The sequence below is a fragment of the Dryobates pubescens genome, chromosome 6 (assembly GCF_014839835.1).
Source record: "Dryobates pubescens isolate bDryPub1 chromosome 6, bDryPub1.pri, whole genome shotgun sequence".
In the NCBI taxonomy this organism is placed as follows: Eukaryota; Metazoa; Chordata; class Aves; order Piciformes; family Picidae; genus Dryobates; species Dryobates pubescens.
This window is the reverse complement of record NC_071617.1, coordinates 17,092,625-17,112,225: the sequence shown is the minus strand read 5'-3', so window position 1 is coordinate 17,112,225 and position 19,601 is coordinate 17,092,625. Positions and strand designations below refer to the sequence as shown.

The following is a 19,601-nucleotide window of genomic DNA, read 5'->3' as shown; positions in this document are numbered from 1 at the left end:
GACTCAATAATCTCCAGAGGTCCCTTCCAACCGCTAACATCCTGCGATCTTGTGACGTAGTCTTTCAATCCTAGTCCCTGCTGGCAGCCTACTGATGTCATTGGATTCAGTCCTTATGATTTATTGATGTAAATAGGGTATGAATTGTAGCAATAGGTCCACTGGTTTTGGTGATAGTGTTTGCAGTACCACTGACAAGCTAAAGCTGAATGCCCTTGTGAAGAATCCTGCCCTGACTAGGGCAGAACCCGTTGAGAAAATAGCTCTGAGCAACACAATGTGGAAACAAAGACAGACTCCAAACTGTTCCTTCCCTCACACCATTTAAATTTGTGCAAGCTCAAATAGCTGAAAACAATTTAAAATACAGTAATTGTATGCATCTCTAAATAAGATTCTGTAGGCTCTGAATATTTTTTTATACATAAGATGTCATCTGAAACCCATGTCTTGAAACAGGCCTGAAATGTGGGAAACTTTAATCTCTTCTGTGAAGAAGGCAGGTAGGCCTTCTTAAAAGCAGTTATTGCAGTGTGTGTTCCTGTACTTGCTTAACTGCAGATGTTAACTCTTAGTAGATGTTTTACTTTGTCTCATGTATTTTCTTTAAAATCACTAGAGCTATTTGTTGCATCCACCCAATAATGGCCATCATGAATTTGCTAGCTTTTACTGATACTTCAGTAGGATTTTCCTGATGATAATGTAGATATGCTAGCCTTTGGAAATCCTGGGAGCTTATAGAAAATGTAACATGCTGTAAGGGATGTTTTGGTATCCTGTATGATGCAGAAGCCGCCAGGCTTGAAGTGACAGCTCTTTCCAATTGCATTGACTGAAATGGAATTGAAGGCTCTAAACATGCTCATTAACTCTGGCAGATATTCTTGAAGTAAAATATGAAAGCAGGTAAACAATATAGCCTCTTTTGAAAATTACATATATTGTGTTAAAAAAATTGCCCAGCCTTTTTACTTTTTAGTTGAGTCATTTCCTGTGAAATTGCATTTGGTAAAGAAATAAAATGTGATTATGCCTATCTCTTGTCTCTCTTGTTTCCACAGGAAACCAACTTTTTTTTGCTTTGTTAGCACTACTCTGTGAAGTGCTTTGTCTCTTTGGTGTCTGTTGAAGGGTTTAATGGAAAGAAATATAAAATAATTGAATGCATACTGTTCATAAGTACAAATTAGCACCTCTTGCTTTTTTTGTAGGGAGTTAAGTAACTTACTTGAAGCAAGCTGTATGTCATTAACTCCCTGCACTGACAAAAATATTTTGTCACTGTGTACCTAAACTTTTAGTGCTTGGTTTTGTTGGGTTTTTTTGGGGGGGTTGGGTATTTGATTGGTTTGGTTTGGTTTTTTTAACTTAAAACCACAGTATTTCAAATTAATGACCCAGTAATGCAGGTAGTTGGTCAGATTCTCAGCCATCAGTGAAGTGTCAATAACTGCTCTGGAAAAGCTTTACCCTTCTGTCTGAGTGTCTAGACCTTCTGTCCAGAGCTTGATTATAAGGATTTAGTTCAAATTCAAGTTTGAAACAGTTAACCAGTTTTCATAATATCATAGTATCAGTCAGGGTTGGAAGGGACCACAAGGATCATCTAGTTCCAACCCCCCTGCCATGGGCAGGGACACCCCACACTAGATCAGGCTGGCCAGAGCCTCATCCAGCCTGGTCTTAAACACCTCCAGGGACGGGGCCTCAACCATCTCCCTGGACAACCCATTCCAGGGCTTCACAACTCTCATGGTGAAGAACTTCCTCCTTTCATATTCATATTCTCAAGGTTTGGTGTAACATAAATGGAACTCTGTTATTTTTCTAGTAATACACACTAGACAGCAGTATTAAAACCAAATATGATGTGTAAGCTAAATTAGGTGATCGTGCTCTGTCAGGGGGATTGGACTAGTTGGATCTTTTGAGGTCCTGTACAGCCCCTATCATTCCGTGATTCTGTATGTGAATAATTGTATTCTTTCTCTACTTCAGTTCAAATCAGATTAAAATAATTCTCTATTTTAGTGTGAGTTTTGCAAAAGTGAAGGTCACAAAATATATGTAAAATGCAGTTCTCATTCTATTTTATCTTTTTTTACTATTTATGTATTTCCACATCATCAGTTGGGGCCAAAATTCTTAGTGCATTGGACTGGCAGTAATATATATCTTAACTCCTTAGTGTTTGTGTGTATTAACAAAGATAACCACATTATTAGATATGAAACTGTTTGTCTAGTCTTAATAGACACATCATTCATAGAAGAGACTCTTAGAGGGTGTCTGTCTCTTTCCTCTGAGTCTTGTGACATTTTGTCTTTTCAGTAAGATGAGTCTCAACCAGTATGACTATTCCACTTGCAGGGCATGTAGGCCTGTCTTCAAAACTAACTTAAGCTTCTTTATTGGCTGTTTGATGCTGACTGTACAGAAAATGAAGGTATGTGGCTAAATGTTAGTGGACTACACGTTGAGACTGTCTGAAGAACCAGACTGGCTTAAAACCTCTGCTGTATCTGAATTAGTAGCACATGAAAAGTCTGAGAATAGCAAAATGTGCTCTCCGCATACCATTTGAAATGTCTTGAAGAGGTGAGGAAAAGAGAAAATAACATGTATTCTTTTTTCCCCTCAGGCCCAGAAATCACAAATGTACAAGACCAAATGAAAAAAAAGAAAACACAGAACTAATCCTATACACAATCTCTTGGTGAATTGTCTCTCCATCTGTTGACAGTTGAAGCTCTGTTTAGGACTTTGCTGCAAGATTTTATCTCTGTTGGAACCACTCGCACCAAAAAAAGAAAAGAACAAGAAGTTCTTTCATGTGAAGAAGACAAGACTGCTGTGACCTTGCTAGCTGTTCATATTCCCTGAGTGGTAGAGACACTTAATAATGACCTCTGTGCAGATGGCCATGGTTACTTTTCTCTTCAAGGGTATGGCGCAGTGAAATGTATCACTAATCAAGCAAGAGCACGGGCACTTAGTGAATACTCAGACCATATTATACTCTATGAAGTAGTATCCATCGTTCTGGATGTAATAGAACCATAGTACAGGAGTCTACAAAATAAATGAAGTTTGGGGAAAATGGCCTGTGAATTTAATCTAAACTTCCTGAAGGAACTGGAACGGGAAGCTGTTCTGGAAGTCCTATACCGTGACCAGATGGTGAGAAAAACAGAGGAGGAAAGAATAAGGTACTTGCTGTTCTCCTGTTTCTGTATTTATCTTCCTTTTTCTTTTCCTTCTTTCCTTTTTTTCCCCTTCAACTACTCAAGAAGAACTCTTCTTTCTCTTTGCTAAATGTATTCCTTTCTTCTACTTTTTGTTAGCTAATGCCTTTATATTCTTTGGGAAAACTAAGGGTTATCTGGAGCCTCCTGGATTTGCCATGCTATTGACTACTCTTCAGTAAAGATGAGCAAATACTGTTGGGTGAATAATCTTGATGAATGTTACTTCTGGCCTTCAAAGAAAGTTCAGTTGCTGCCTGTGGTTTTTTCTGTGTAGGTTTTCTGTGCTTCTCTTCATATTCATATGCATGACTATATAGTCCTGGTAACACAGAACATGTTCAGATCAGGCATATTTAACTTATGTAGTGCCAAAAACAGACGTGAGGATTATTGGATATACCTGATTATTGTGCTGAATCCATCACTATCCCTTCTCACATACAACAGGTGGCAAGCACACCACACTGTTGTGGAGCTGACTGGTGTCAATAGGTGTCACTGGTTAGGAAAATGTTTCTATTTAAGTATTTCACACTATGCAAGTTATCTCAGTTATAAGGGATAATAGGAATAAAGGATATGAAGTAATTTTTTTGCTTTGTACTAAGGCTAGGGCAAAAGATTTCCTTGCAGCTTCTGCTCTGTTTTGCCACGTTACATCTCCATGTGAAACAGGGTGTTTGTGTTGCTAAGTTAGCAGTTTTTATTCTCTTAAATGTAAAACACTTTGTTTGCAGCAAACATTAATGTATTACAAATAATTGTGAAAAGTAAGGAAAGGATTATAAATAATGCCTGAATTGGTTAGAAAATCCCTTTCAAATGTTGATGATGTAGTTATCAATTGATTATTGGCATGTGTAGTGGAAGCAAAGTGATGGGGTTTGGTGTTTTTGATCTGATGTGGTTTTTATTTAATGTCCAGGTGATGCATTTGTTATGATTATTTTTACTTGCTAGAAAGTTTGATTCTTGAATTAATATGATAAAGAACATGATGAGGTGAATGGGAGCACCATTTACTCTCAGTTTTTCATTTGTGAATACATAATCCTTAGCAGACTTAGCTTGGGTAGCCTGCCCTGAGTGTGCGTAGCTGATGTGACCAGAATCCTCAGTACGTGCAGTTGTGGTTACACAGAGTCACAGTATCACAGTATCACAGTAACTAAGGTTGGAAGAGACCCCAAGGATCATCAAGTCCAACCTGTTCCAACAGACCTCACAACTAGATCATGTCAGCAAGTGCCACGTCCAATCTCCCCTTGAACACCTCCAGGGACGGCGACTCCACCACCTCCCTGGGCAGCCCATTCCAATGACGAATGACTCGCTCAGTGAAGAACTTTTTCCTCACCTCGAGTCTAAACCTCCCCTGGCACAACTTGAGACTGTGTCCCCTTGTTCTGGTGCTGGTTGCCTGGGAGAAGAGACCAACCCCCTGCACTCTGTGTGCAGAGGCTTTCAGACAGTGCTTAGTTGAGGTCAAACTTCAGAGCATACCTGCCACTAGTTTGCACAACCAGTCTATTGGCTTGTGACTTATGTAGGGGTTTTGGTCTGTTTGATTTAATTCTGATTTTTTCTTTTTTTTTCCTGGGGGGATTAGGAAACTGAAACTGCAGCTGCAGCAGCTTCGGTGGAAAGGAGCAAGAAATGTAAGCCATGCCTACCAGGAGAGGTCTTGTGCTCGCTGTCAGAAAACACTTGGGTTACTGATGGGCAGAGGTGCAGTATGCAATGGGTGCAGTCATCGAGTGTGCTCGGCGTGCCGTGTCTGCCTGAGTCCCTGCCTGTGGAAATGCACCGTGTGTTACGCCCATGGGTAAGGCATTTTGCTGCTTTGGATAAGTGCTGGTTTACACTGGTTATCCAGTGTTTGCCTGCCCGTTTTGTGTGTTCCTGTTGCTTCAAACAGGCAATGAAACAAAGCCTCTGACAGAATGAAAACATTGGATGAAGTCCAGGCAGCAATCAGATTGATGGGAATTTTGTGTTGTACTTCATGTAGTCAGAATTTCCCTTCCTGTGTTTAGCAAAATGGATCAACAGGTAATGTGACAAAGATGACAAGGGCAAAGCATAGGAGGAGTCATTAGTTTCTGAACTGTAGATAGAACTGTGTCTGCTGACACAGTGGGAAAAATTAGTAAGAAATGGAAAAGCTGATTTTTAAGTCCTGACCAACTGTGGTTTTAAGTGTTGCTTACCACTACAGTATTTTTTTCCTGAACAAAATGTTACCAGCAGCAGCACTATTGAGAGTCTCTCCTAGATGCTGGGGTCATGTTTGTAAGGAACACACATAGACACCTCAGTGGAAGAGCATGTAGGGACAGCCACCCCATGCAGCACTACAGGCTTGGGGAAGAGTGGCTGGAAAACTCCCGAGCAGAAAAGGACCTGGGGGTGCTGGCTGACAGCTCTGTGAACATCATCCAGCAGTGTGCCCAGGTGGGCAAGAAGGCAAACAGTATCCTGGCTTGTATCAGGAATAGCATGGCCATCAGGAGTAGGGAAGTGATCATGCCCTTGTACTTAACACTGCTGAGGCTGCACCTCAAATACTGTGTTCAGTTTTGGGTCCCTCACTACAAGAAGGGCATTGAGTTGCTAGAGCCGGTCCAGAGAAGGGCAGCAAAGCTGGTGGAGAGTCTGGAAAACAAGTCTGAAAAGGAGCAGCTGAGGGAACTGGGGTTGTTTAGTCCAGGGAAGAGAAGACTGAGGGGAGACCTTATTGCTCTCTGCAACTACCTGAAAGGAGGCTGTAAAGAGGTGGGTGTCAGTCTGTTCTCTCTAGTATCAAGTGATGGAATGAGAGGAAATGATCTGAAATTGTGCTGGGGGAAGTTTAGATTGGGTATTTGAAAAATGTCTTTATTGAAAGGGTGGTCATGCATTGGAATGTGTTGCCCAGGGAGGGGGTAGTCCTCTGGAGTTGTTAAAAACACATGTAGACATGGCACTTTGGGTGATGGTTTAATGGGCACAGTGGTGTTAAATTGACACCACTTAGACCTTAGATCTTAGAGGTCTTTTCCAACCAAAACAATTCTGTGATTCTGTGAGTAACTGTTCATTGTTTACAAAATAAGGAATTTAAGAAGCCTTGTGGAATGACAAAGTTTTTATCTGTCACCTGGAAGAGGCATCTCTTATGTGAATGCACTTGGTATAGTGTGGGTCTTTTAAAAGAATCTTGTGGGAGTCTAGAAAGACATTTACTTTGAAGGAGGTTAGACTGTTTTATTTGACAAGGATAGCTCTTTATCAGCTGCATTGTCAAGCTTTTGGTCAACTTAATACACTCTTTAGCCTAACAAAACCCAACCAACTAAACGCCAAGAAGACAGAAGGTATTTCCAGATCTGTTTTCATCCTATATATGAGTACTCAAATTATCCCATGGTCTTGTACAGATCTGGGGATTAAACTCTTGGAAGATAACCAAGGGTAGTGAGAAGGCTGGAGATGGAATTGAGGCACTGCCTATGCAGAGCTCTTGAAGATCTACCAGCCAGAGATTTCAGACATTTCTTAGTTAATAGGTCTCCAATCTGAAGTAAACAAGTATCCTGTCTTAAAGTTAAAATGAACCTTATTTTCAACTCATCTGTGTTCAGTGTTGCACATGGATCTGTGGTAAGGCATGACAATAAATAGCACCATCTATGCAGGTAGTGAATTTTTGTAATACTCTGCATTTCTATTTACAAAGGTTTATTTTAAATGCCTAAAATGCCTCAAAATCTAGCCACAGAACAAAGAACATATTACCTGCAGTTTGTCATTTTTAGCATAGAGTAGGGTGAAGTGTGACATAGCACACCTAGGGACTTTGTTGGTGAATATTACTATAGCTCCTGTGCTTAGAGGTTTTCTTCAAGGAGGCAAGCTCTATGTGAATTTACTGTCTGTATGTTGTTGCCAATTTCAAGCAATTTTGGCAATGGTAATAAAGAGATTCATTTCATAGAAAGAAAATTAACTGCTGGGTAGAGAAGAAAGTTTAGTGGTGCCTGCACAGGAAATGTTTGCAGTAGGACTGCATCCTATTAAAAGCATCAGAAAATGTAGCAGGAACAGAGATATTATACATGCATTAAAAATTAGTAAGACATTTAGATGAGAATTTTGATCCCAAAGACTCCAGAGAATCCTCTCCTCAGTTAATTTTTTTAGGGGTCTCTTTAATAATGGATGAGTTCAGATGGCAGACTTCATCTAAGTCAATTGGAAACAACAAAATGTAAGAGTCCAATCAACTGAATATCTGCTTTTGACAGATCTATGTAGTCTGGTATCATTTTACACTTGTTGATCATTATTTTTCTGATCCAGTGATCCTGGTACCTGTATATAACATCGACATCATTGATGTTAAATCTCCACTAAATGAGGATAGATGAGCCACAAAGACATCACATCACTAGCATTGTGGAGTTCAGTGTCCCCTGGTAACCATGCCAAGTTCTGCTTGGGAGTATGTCCTGTATGATAGACTCCCACTGCTCCTCAGATGAGGCTGCAGCCACTAGCAGTCAGCACAAGTTGGTTGTATAGGCTGGAGTGGAGCCAGGATGCTTAGTTTCAGAACAATGCCTACAGCACTATGTATTGTTTTCCCTGGGCAGTCCTGCATAGTATATAGAGGACAAAAAAAGAAAGAGAGGAATTCTTTGTTTGCAGGCCCACAGCAAAATCAGTCAGTGGAGGCAGCAGTCACAAAATCTGGTGTATGATAGAATTAAGGAAGATTGTTGGATTGTTAAGTAGTTATGAAACATTTGAAGAAGTGTGTTTTGGAAAATGTTGTTTCAAATGTTTTCTACTTACTTTTCAGAGATGTGAAAATAAAAGCTGGTGAATGGTTCTTTGAAGAACGAGCAAAGAAATATCCAGGTGAAGGTAATCACTGGAACAGATAATAAACTGCTGGGTAATGTGTAGTCTGCCACTGTATTTCATGTTTCTTCCACTTGGGGGGGGATTTGTCAGAAATTAACATGTAGTGCATCTGTCTATGCACTAAATAAAACATGAACACAAAGTAACAATGTTTTTAAAGGTATAATTTCTTTTATATGAGTAATAAGGATAATTTCTTTTTCATGATTAATAAGAAAATTGCTGACTGCATGAATTTGAATTAATGAGCATGTAACACTTCTAAGAAATGCAATTGCATGATATAAATGTAGAAATGTGAAAATATATGTGCAGGAAGGAAATGATCTTGCATCCATTGTTTGTCAAAGTTAAAACATCATTTGTTTTCACAGAGAAATGACAGAATGAAGAACACATATAGCTATAAAGCATCAGAGAGCTAAATGCTTACTGTTTCTTTACTTTCAGCCAGCTGTGCTATTGCTTTGTGCACAGTCTTTGCAATTTAATTAAATATGCAAAGCCCTAAAAGAAGTTGTAGAGGGTGTGCTTTATGGGGGGCTGTGTTTCACCAGCTAAAGGGATGTTAAGTGTTCATTTTCAATACCTAATGAGGTGGAGAGAATTTCTTTCCTGTTTCCCTTGAAGTGCCACTTCAGATAGGCAAATATTTCACTTCGTGCCTGACTGTAGGTAACTGTTGCAGTTTCATGTCCACTGTCTGCATCATATCTAAATTTAAGAGTAGTTGGTAAAATTTTAACATATTTAAGGCACTGGCCCTTAATTATCTGTTGGGAAATTTGAATAGGAAGAAGATTATAAACTACATGAGTAGTAAATATTAATGAAAGACAGCAAATAGTATAGTAAGAAACTGAATTACAGTTCCTGCTAAAACAATTCATTTACAATTTGAAAGATTATACTGAATTCCATTCTAGCTAACACAGTTTATGATTTGAAAGCATTAGCTGACTGATCTTTTAAGGCACAGTTGTTTCTCATAACTATTGCTTTATAATTTTCCCTCATATTTTTTCCAGTGGGTTTAAAGCTGTTAAGTTTAACAATCCCTCTCAGTTACTGATAAATGCTATGTTGTTTTCAAACACTGAATCCACTATTGCAAGGTACTAATTGTTCCTCTTTCTGGTAAAGTAAAGTTCTCACCTTGCATTATCAAAGCTTTGTGGGAGCTTGAGGCATTTTGCTTAGTCTAATAGTAATACTGTTGAAGTCACAAAAGTGTAAGGATATACAGAAGATAAGCCTAGAGGGAGAAATATGTTTTGTTTAGTTCATTTGATTAGACCAACCCATATAACTAAAGGGGTTGAAAAATGGCAAACTGTGAATCACTGCAGCCCTTTTAGATGTGGATCCTTCAAGCCTGGAGAGAGAGTGCCCTCTTTTGGTTTGAAAATACAACAAAAGTGAGGTATTCACTGGAAAGTAAGTTTAACTGAAAAAAACCCCACATATTACAGGAGTTTTCTCATACTGCAGAGGTAAAAAAACCAACCATAAAACCAACAAGTTGCATCAGTTGCTTTTGCTTAATTTTGTGTGGCTTCTACCTAAAATAAAAAACATATAAGAGTGGTAGATTGCCTTTACCAGCTAATATGTTAAAAATCTAAGGAATCATCTAATGCTGCAGTAAATCAAGATACCAAATATTACTTATTAATAACAGAACATTAACTCTGGAGTTCTGATTGAAATTTGTAACATCAGTAAGTTGGTTATTGCTTCGACCACAAAGGTGTGCTACCTTTATATAAGTAATATAATTAATGATATCACATGGTTGGTATGCTGCTGTCTGTATTAGGAATGATTAGTGATTAAAATCACTCCAGATATTTTCAGTTGGCTGTTTGTTACGTGCATGTAGCTCTTCTTTCTGTTTGCAGTCACTCAGAAGCAAACTACATTTGTATGAGTCTTCATTGTGCCTGATGGAGTGCTTGCTCCTTGGTGGGGTTTACATCATGTGGCTACTCACCTGGGGAACGTGACATGGTTGCTGCTTCTCCACAGGGATGCCCTTAGCGAAAGGTTTTGCTCATGTTTGTAAGCTAATCATGCAGTGTCATGATTTTTCAGGTCTCTAGAAGGAAAACTGAAAGGAGTTTTTCATAAGATGCAAGAGATGAGCATGTGCCTACTCTTGTACACATTTTCAAGCTTTCCACAGTGTTTGAGTTTCATGGTTGAAGGGTTCTTTAGTGCGGTGGGCCCATACAGTACCTGCCTGCTGGATCTCAGGCAGCTGAGAGCACTTAGTCTGTAGGAATGGGCCTGTTAGCATCTGTACGTGACTGTCCTCAGCATTTGTGAAGAGCTGGTCTGAACAGGTCACCTGTGAGAGGTGAAGGGGACATTGTGGTAGAGTTTGTAATACTTCAGGCAGGGGTTGATTTCACTGACTTGCATCTACATGAGCTTCTGGAAATGCAGGCCAGCTCCTGAAGGCTACTAATTTTAAAAAGAATTATACAGGCATTAGTGTTGTTGCTAACTGACCTTTGGGTGTTTGGGTTTTTTTTCTTCCTTCTTCACAGGCAATCATGAAACAGTTGGTGCAAAGCTCTTGAAATCTTATCAGAAACTGAGGTAAGACTTGTAGAAGGACAAATGGTCCTAGGACACTGAGAATTTGTGAATGTTATAAACCAGCCAGAGGTTGGTTTTGAAGTGCAAGTGATAAAAGCATAGAAAAATTGCCACTTTTATCTGCCAGTAATCCATAGAAAGGGTCTTAAGTACAAAAGAGAATCATATATTTAGATATTACATTTATTTTTGTTATATTTGCTTATGGCTTTTTGCATAGCTATTTACACTGTTGTCTTTCAGATTTACACACTACTTTTATGTGATCAGAGATTGAAATGAAATAATTTACTATATGTAATAACAGCAGCATCATTATTTGCTCAGTGGGAAATACTGTTGATTTTTATACCTTTTGAATAAATAATAGACAAGAGGTGCTGTATTCAGCATGATGCATCCACTTACAAACTTAAACCAAGTGAAAAATCCAGTTTACACTGATCAAATACTTTGACTAGAGGCTTACACACGACCATACTTGAGTTATTACCAGTGATATGTAATGAAATAAGGCTACTTAAGCTATATTGTAATTTCCTTAAACCAAACCCAAAACCCAACACATAGAGATGTCCTCAGTGTTACGATGATTATCTGCAAGGCATAGCTGTGTAAGACAAAAACCAGAGTCAGGTAGACATGATCCTAACTGGGGCTGCATAAAGACTTGTTTTTACCTAGGTGTGGTAAAAGTAAAAGATAATAAAAAAGGAAGTTCAGCAGCTGCCTTTAGGGTCTGCAACTGTGCCATGATAACAGGATCAGTCAGATAACAGTCAGAGTTTATTTTTTTTCACAGATGGGAGGCTATTTGGAACAGAAAATGACTGGAATGTTGTAAAGGGGCTCTAACAGCTCTGGGACCAGACAAGGAAGGATCCTTTTGTATTGTAAAGGAAGGTGACTGTTATCTGAAAACATCTCTGAAACAGAGATGGGGTGTGTTAAAAAATATTTGTGTCTTAACACTTGAAACACAGTTTGAAGTACTGCAGAGCATACAGAGGTCAAGGAAGCCTGTCCTAAATTAGATCTTCATGATTGTTTTAAATGAATAATTCTGCCTAGTGGAGCCCAAGGTTGAGAAGATATAAAAGTACTCCCAATTCTTGCAAACAGGCAATAAGCCTTTGTTGCAGCTTTGAATAGACAGAGGATCTTAACCCAGATCTTTAGATTGGAGGAAAGACAGGAAATAAGGATTCTGTGCACAAATGTGGATTGTTGATTGATGTGTTACTATAATATACTAATTGTACTGTTTATTGTCTCTTAAATTTCTAGTAAAATTTCTGTTGTACCTCCAACTCCACCTCCTTTCACAGAATCCACAGCAGGAAGCAATATGACAGTAAATGTATGTATCTGCAAAACACAGGTATGCATGCATCTGGTAGGGTGTCATTCATAGGAAAAAGGCCAGCCACAGGAATGCAGTAAATAGCAACTGCTGGAGCATCACATTGCACTGTAAATGCTGCCCTGTTCCTCTGTAATTTTTTTAATGCTGCCTTGGTGGTAGAAGAGAAAGGTCAGAGGCTATCATGAGGAATATTTGCAATTAGCTTTCATTTTTTTGTGAGCAGTGAATAACCACTCTAGTGTCAAGTAGAACACTGCACCCAGTTGTTGGTGCCTCACATGGGAAGGCTGGACTGAAATCTTCTGAGCTCCCCTCCAGCCTGAAGGGTCTCATGATCCTGTGATATTCAGTAGTCATTTATAAAGCAATTGTACCATATGTTACTTTCATTATTGAGTGAAAAACCATGAATTCAATGGTTGGCTTAGCATTGCAGCCTCTGGCAGACAGAGTAGTGGGACGTGGCTCAGAACTCACTGCAATCACACTAAATTACTATTCCGTTTCTTCCCTGGGCCTGGTATAAAAGCCCTTTGCAATTCTGTAAACATTCTGATCTGTGCTTACCTGGAGTTTGATGAAAACTGATTCAGAGGCACAGGAGCATCTGGATTAGATAAGACTTTTCTGCTTAATATTTTAAGTACAGTACACCAAATCAGTGATCTAATTAGTTGTATTTATAAAATTGCTGTGATCTTTTTACAGAGTTCCACTTATATATCAAAGAGTATAGAACTGCAAATATGATTTTCTGTCTTCATACATTAGTGTGACAGTTTTCAACCATGTGAATATGTGTCCTCAGATGTCTTCATTTACAAAAGTGAGCAAAGGGCATTACCATCTGGTTGTTGTGTGGTCTGTAGATATATGATCACAGAAACTTTAAACCAGCAAGTATTTTGTGCTTTCTTACTTACTTTTGGCATCTCCCATTTGCAGGAGCTTGGGCAGTCTAGAAGTTTTAATAAATCTGTGGAAAACTTGTTTTTGTCTCTCAGAACACACATCAAAAGTAAGTAGCTTTCACTGCTTTTGAGAGTAATGTAGTCAGATGTTTCTGGTTTTTGGCCCAGTTGATGGCCAGCAATAGTTATTTTAAAAAGGGTATTGAGTAATGGCTGGAATTACTAATGCTGAGATTGAGCCAGCCTGGAAAATAATACAATAATAATAATTCTCCCTCTGCTTTCTGATAGTTGTTTAACAAGCTGATCATACCAACCCAGCACCTCTTTTAAAGATATAAGACTGTATAACGTTATTTTTAAGTTTGCAGGATGTTTGTATGCAGTATATTTAACTCACATTACCACAGAGTTAAAACCACTTTCTACTATAGTGATCTTCATGTTAATTGTCTGACTGACCCCTGTCAAAGAATCTATGATGTAATGGAAGTAGAGTTTAATACTTTCATTCACTAGCAGTTTTCAAGAGGACTTCCTTCCTCTTTCTCAATCTGTCTAGTTGTGTGGGTTTTTCCAGTGCATGCTTCTAAGAGCCAGCCAGTCCTTGCAACTCTTCTTTGATAACTGTTTCCTTCCATTCCCTTATGCTGACTGCTTTTTTTCAGGGTGCAGACTGTGTATGCACCTCTAAGGCTAAACACAGTGAGGACAGCCAGCCTCTGAGAAAAACAAATTAAAGGTATCAGTGACCAGAGGAAAACAACTTCTGAGCCTTGTAAAGATTACAGGGGCTTGCATATTTACATGTGTTTGAAGGAACATTTGTATTTTCCTACTAGCTTCATCTTACAGAACCCCAAACATGAGATTAGACCTGAATAAATTTGGCTTTAGTGCCTTTCTGCTTTTCCTCTTAACTTGTCTTGTTTTGTCTTTCCTCTTTTTCCACCTGTGTTAAAGGCCTGTTCTCTATTAGCTTCACAAATTTGATGTTGTGTCTGTGTCATCCCATGTTCAAACTATCTTTTCTGTCTCTCCTGAACAGAAGTATAGGGTAGGGTAGCACAGGATACTTCGTCACTGGAAGCAAATAGTTGAGGCAGCACAGAATTGGATGCAAAGTAATTTCCTTTTCTTTCTGTTAGTTTGAAGCTGGTAAAGCTATTAGGACTGCAGCAAGTTAATTTAATAGTTCTTTGCTAGAAAAAGAAGGTCCTACTCCCCCCCCACATCTTTCTTCTCTTGCTGTGTCTGGCCTCACACTTCCATTGCTTAACTTGAATTAGCCCCAGTGCTTCTTGACCCCTCTAGAAACTGATTTAGCTAATTAGAAAGGCAAAACATTAACCTGGATAAAACAAATGGGTGCTTTTCTGCTGGTTTGAACAGTTAAATCAGCTTAAGCTAGGGTATGTATGTTGGAGCCTGCACAACAGAGGGTGCTGGGTCATGATTCTATCTGGCCAGGAAGGAAGACCAGAGGTTGTAGGAGGGGCTGACAGGAAGTTGTTAGCTCAGTTCACTTGTATGCAAAACCCCACTCAGATGCTGTCATCTTTAGCTAGGGTTTTAATTTGTGAGATTGTAATAGGCTGTTGCAAGCACTGAAGTCAATAATTTAAAAGTATAGGAAGTCTTATAGGGAAAAAGACTTGAACTTCTTGAGAAAACAGGGTTTTTTTTCAGTCAATATGGCCTCTTAAAGAAACCTGGTACTGTGCTGATAAATGCTTTCAGTCATGAGTGTCTAAAGTTAGTACTTTATATCTTACCAAGATAACAATATCCAGATTTGAAGAAGTATTTAATACACCCAGCTCTTGTGTATTGCAGTAAATAAACCTGGAGAACCTTGTTATGCCTCTGATTCTGTCACTGGAGCCTGTGTGTGTGCATGTCTGAGAGCAGTGGGAACAAAGGATCAGCACGTGCAGCACAATGCTGCTGTTGTATAGTCCACACTGTGTGCTGTTACCTCCTGTTCCAGTGTAGTTTGGCAGCAACAGGCGATTGCAATCCAATAGCTGCTGTTTGGTGAATGTAAAATGAGTTAGCTGCTGGTTGTAGCTTTACTTTCAGTGCAAAGTTGCCCTTGGCCCAACATCTGTCTCACTGACCATTTGGGCAGAGAAGCCAAAGGAGGAACAGAGTAACCAGTTCTGTAAGGTGTGCATATTAAGAGAGCATGAGGCAAGCTCGTGTCTCTGCTTCTACTGCTGGTCAGGCTACTCAGATTGTATCTACTCCATTAGGTCTCTCACTCCAGTCTCTTTTATGATCTCCAGTTTCACTGTGTATTTTAAAAACCTGGTTTCATTTGCAATCAGAAATGACTCAGTTGAGCCTTGCCTGTGAACATGTCACATGATGCCCTAATAGTGTACACAGAGTACAGTAAACGTCTGAGGACTGATTACTGCTAAGAACAAAACTAGCCCAAAGTGGCTTTAAAAATTACAGTTAAGAGAGCTTTTGGTTTTGAATTCCATAATGGCATATTGTCTGCTGTCTGAGGTTCCTCTACCGAGGCTTATGTTGTGTTTATTTCTTCTGTATGAATTAAACATATGATAGCTATTTCATGTACCACTTATAAGTTATTAATTCTTCATGAGAGACTGTCTGGGATTTACAACAACATGTCTGCTGCTGAGCCTGCTAGTTTTCAGAAATCACAGATGAGTGCTGCCCTTCCCTTTAAATGTACCCTGAGGAATAAAAAGCAAAAAGCAGTGCCCCAAGTGTCCAGCTGTCCTGTAGATTTATTTGACAATAAATTAGATGTTACTGAAGTGCTAATTCAGTAAGGTGCTTTGGCATGGACATAAGCTTATTCATATGAGTAATGTTATTGAAGTCAGTGAGGGCTACTTGTGTTCTTAAAATTACATGTGGTTTGGGATCAGAGTATGCAATATTTCTCCTTTAATCCATATTTTGGATATATTTCTAAATATTTTCCAGTATGCTCTACTTTCTAATTTCCCTTGTCATGTTGCTTTACATTGTTATAATGATCTTGCTTGTATCCTGAACCAAACCAAACTGCTTCACAAATTTTTATATATAGGGACTGTAGTAGCTGATTATTCAAGAAAAATGTATTTGATAGCATGCAACAATTCCTTGTAACAGCTATAATGACAGTAAGTGAGGAGTATAGTTTTCATTTGAAATAGCAGGAACAGGTAACTTCAACCCACCACAGTAGGCAAAATAACAGTTACACATAATGGGACAGGCATGTGCCTTCCCCTTTTAGGAGATCAGTACTAAAATTGCAGGATGAAAGTTTGAAAGCTACAGGATTATTTTATAGATCTCCAGGATTGCTTGTACTGTTTGTTGTAATAGCTTCACTCTTTATTTCCACTTCAGAAATCTCTAAGTCCCAGAATGATATGGCTGACCGATGTCACCTAACCACAGATCATGGCCGCAGCATGGAAAGAAGGAAGCAAAGAAGAAGCCAGTCTGACACTGCCATCAACATTACAAGCAGGGTATGGTTGTTGTAATACAGAGTCTTTAGCTGTAGGGGCAGTTTCAGGAATACAGTATGTTTGTAAGAATAATCGCTTACAAGGTGGAATTTTACTTCTATTATGTTAGCTAATGTTCACTCACTTTGTCCAGAGCTCTGATTCTCCACAAGGTGTTTGACTGCACACTTGATCGCAGCTCAGAGCTGAAATGTTAGACTGATATTTTACAAAGACCCTCACACAGGAAGAGTGAGGATTGTTTTGCTTTCAGGTGCTCACAGACTCTCTTGAGCCTGATTAATGTGTTCTCTGTGCAACTGCTGGACTTCAGGAAGGTCCTCTGTCTTGTCATCATCCTGCTCCTCTTGCTGTTGAACAGGGCCAAACAACAACTGTCCAAAACCCATCCTGACACTTTCTGAGCACTTATTAATGTAGCAGGGAAGAAAAGCTGACTGCTGTTAGTTGTTAGGCAACTTCCCTTTTCCTTTGGTTACAGATTATAGCTTTTAGAGTTCTCTTGGAAGTTTGAGAAAAATCTAGTCATCTTTCTTTCCACAAATTGTGCTGAAGCTGATGTCACATACCTGCTTTGGAGTTACACTGAAGATTTCATTTAGTACTCTTCCAGCTCCAAAGTGCCTGAACTTTTTCTATACTGGATTTCCCATATAGTGGGTACTGACTGAATTGCCTTGCTCATCTGAGTGAGGTAAATGTGGTCTGCTAAGTGTCTGAATTGGATGCTGAGAGAAGCTTTTGCTTTGTGTCAGACCTCATGGCAAGTATTACTCACATCTCCCTGGGTGCACACTTTTCACTTTCCTCTTAACTATTTAGGTGTTGGTAAATGGAAGAGACAAGATATCAGACCACATGGACTAGTGGTTTGAGTAGGCTTAGCAAGGTCTGGAAATTCTGTGAAATGAGTTCTGGTATTTTTGTATTCAACTGTATTATAAACAAACTTGGCAACAATTATTAACTACCTGAGTTGAGTGCTGGCAAACCACACTTCAGTGCTACCTCATTCCTCTGCCAGTGCATTGAAAAGCATCAAAGTTGGAGATAACATGAACTTATCCTATGCTTTATTGTATGTTGATTGCACACAGCCTGTCACATTTAAAAGATCAATATGGATTCCTTGGCTGGAGAAGTGTATGAATAGGGGACTGCAAATTATTTGTGTGGGGTTCTAATTGCCCATTTAAAGATTTAGGACTTAATTTATGTTCTCCCTTTGCATTACAGATTTTGAAAGATTTCAATGTTTCTGTGTAGTTCTCTGAGTCAGGGAGCTTTTGTTTCTTTCAAACCAGTGAGACTATATCTAAGCAAGAACTTTTTTTCTAGAATTGCTGATGATCTTTTTTTTTTCCTTTCCTTTCTCATGAGTGTTCTCTTTGCCATTTATGTTTTTTCAATATTGAAGGAGATGTTACTCATTTGTCCCAATTTGGCATAATTTCATTATTCTTCCTTTTTTAACATCCTTACTTATATGACTTAAGTTTAGGGACAGATACCTGATTTAAGTTACATTGCAAAACAACTAGTTACTAGAATTTATAGCAAAATAAGGTGTAGACATCTCACTTATGATTCCCACCCCAGAAAGGACTTTAATTTCTTTCACATTTGAGAGTGAATTGAAACTGCACTTTTTCCACCAGAAAGTGTGCATTTTTCCCCTAGGAATGAATGGGTAGTAATAGCTTGAGTCTAAGGCCATGCAGAGTCTAAGACTGGGGCACCACCTCAGTCTCAAGAGCACTGTTTCTTAAGTGAGTTTTCCATGTTTGTGATATGTTCAGAACTTGATTCCTTCAGATTAAAGTTGAAAGAAATTATATTTAACTTCAGTACTAGTGAAAAAATAGTCCAATGGCAAGAAGCACCAGTCAGTGTAAATCTGGATTTGGGAAGTTGAGTAGTGTTTTCTGAGGCCTCCCACCATCAGAAGCTCCAAGTTCATTAAAGAAACTACAATTACACCTGCCTTACTGGGTGAGGAAGCAGGCATGTACAAGCTTTGGAAGCTGTTTGTGGTGCATTGGTAGCTGTGGGTTACCTCTCCTGTGACAGCAAATGCATCCTGCTGGGCTAGGTGGGAGTCTTGCGTATAGGACCTGATGCTAAAAGTTTAGCATTGGTAGTTGTGTTGCCTTGTCAGTCACTTGGCTCCTGTTTGATACAACAGAGAAGCCTTTCTGAATCAAGTAGAAACTAAAATTCAGCGTGTAATAGGTTGTTTTGCAAGTGAAGCTGCTGGTGGTAGGTTTTTATAAAGCAGAAGACAATTCTTTGCTGAGAACTATGTCATTTCATGTTTGGGAGGCTTTTTCTCTCAATTTCCTTCTTGCACAGGAACTGAATGAACTCTTACATCTCTTCTTAAGGTAGGGCAGTTATCACACACAACAGTTTCTGTGTGTTATAACAACAGCATGCTGGTTTGGATTTTGCACGTACTGTTTTCTCAGAAGTAATCTTGATACATAATCTTCTCTCTTGACCTCACTCTTTAGTGCTTTCTTCTGATGTGCAGGAGGGTTCCCCAGTTTGCTAAATATGCAACTAAGTCCCAATCCTTTTTGTTGATTCAGTCACACTATATTATTTCTAGTCTTTCAGGTAATCCCTGTTACACAATTTTTTTAAAATGAAATTATTTTCATAGATCCTAACCATGTAAAATGTCTTACCTCACTCTTTTCTTGCCCACTGACCTGGGAACATACTTTTCATGGATTCAGGGGTAATGGTGTGCCACAATGAGCTAAAATCTATTTTCAGCATATTTCTAGTTATATATGGTTTTGGGTTTGGTTTGGTGGGTTTTTTGGTTGGTTGGTTAGTTGTGGGGTTTTTTGGGGAGTTCATTCTATTAAGTGTTGTTACTGGTTACAGAAGTGGCAGAAGGTAAATCTCAAGGATTTCTGCTGCTGTATGTGGTAGTTACTGGAAAGGTGAATGGACTTAGTCAAGGCAAGGTCAAGAACACCTCACAAATTTAAGCTTTTCCTATAATCAGAGCTAAATTAAATCTTACAACTCTGTGTCTATTTTC

At 39.0% G+C, this 19,601-nt stretch overlaps 1 protein-coding gene across 1 annotated transcript in view; it reads left to right on the top strand.

Annotated features, from left to right (window-relative positions):
- The first annotated feature begins 3,088 nt into the window (after positions 1-3,088).
- Positions 3,089-19,601, top strand: part of SYTL3 (synaptotagmin like 3) — a 28,071-nt gene continuing 11,558 nt past the window's right edge. The window contains exons 1-7 of the mRNA XM_009901377.2: positions 3,089-3,212; positions 4,861-5,076; positions 8,095-8,159; positions 10,712-10,763; positions 12,051-12,123; positions 13,075-13,147; positions 16,422-16,546. Of these exons, the coding sequence (XP_009899679.1) occupies positions 3,103-3,212; positions 4,861-5,076; positions 8,095-8,159; positions 10,712-10,763; positions 12,051-12,123; positions 13,075-13,147; positions 16,422-16,546 (714 nt within the window). The 5' untranslated portion in view covers positions 3,089-3,102. The remainder of the gene's footprint in view (positions 3,213-4,860; positions 5,077-8,094; positions 8,160-10,711; positions 10,764-12,050; positions 12,124-13,074; positions 13,148-16,421; positions 16,547-19,601) is intronic.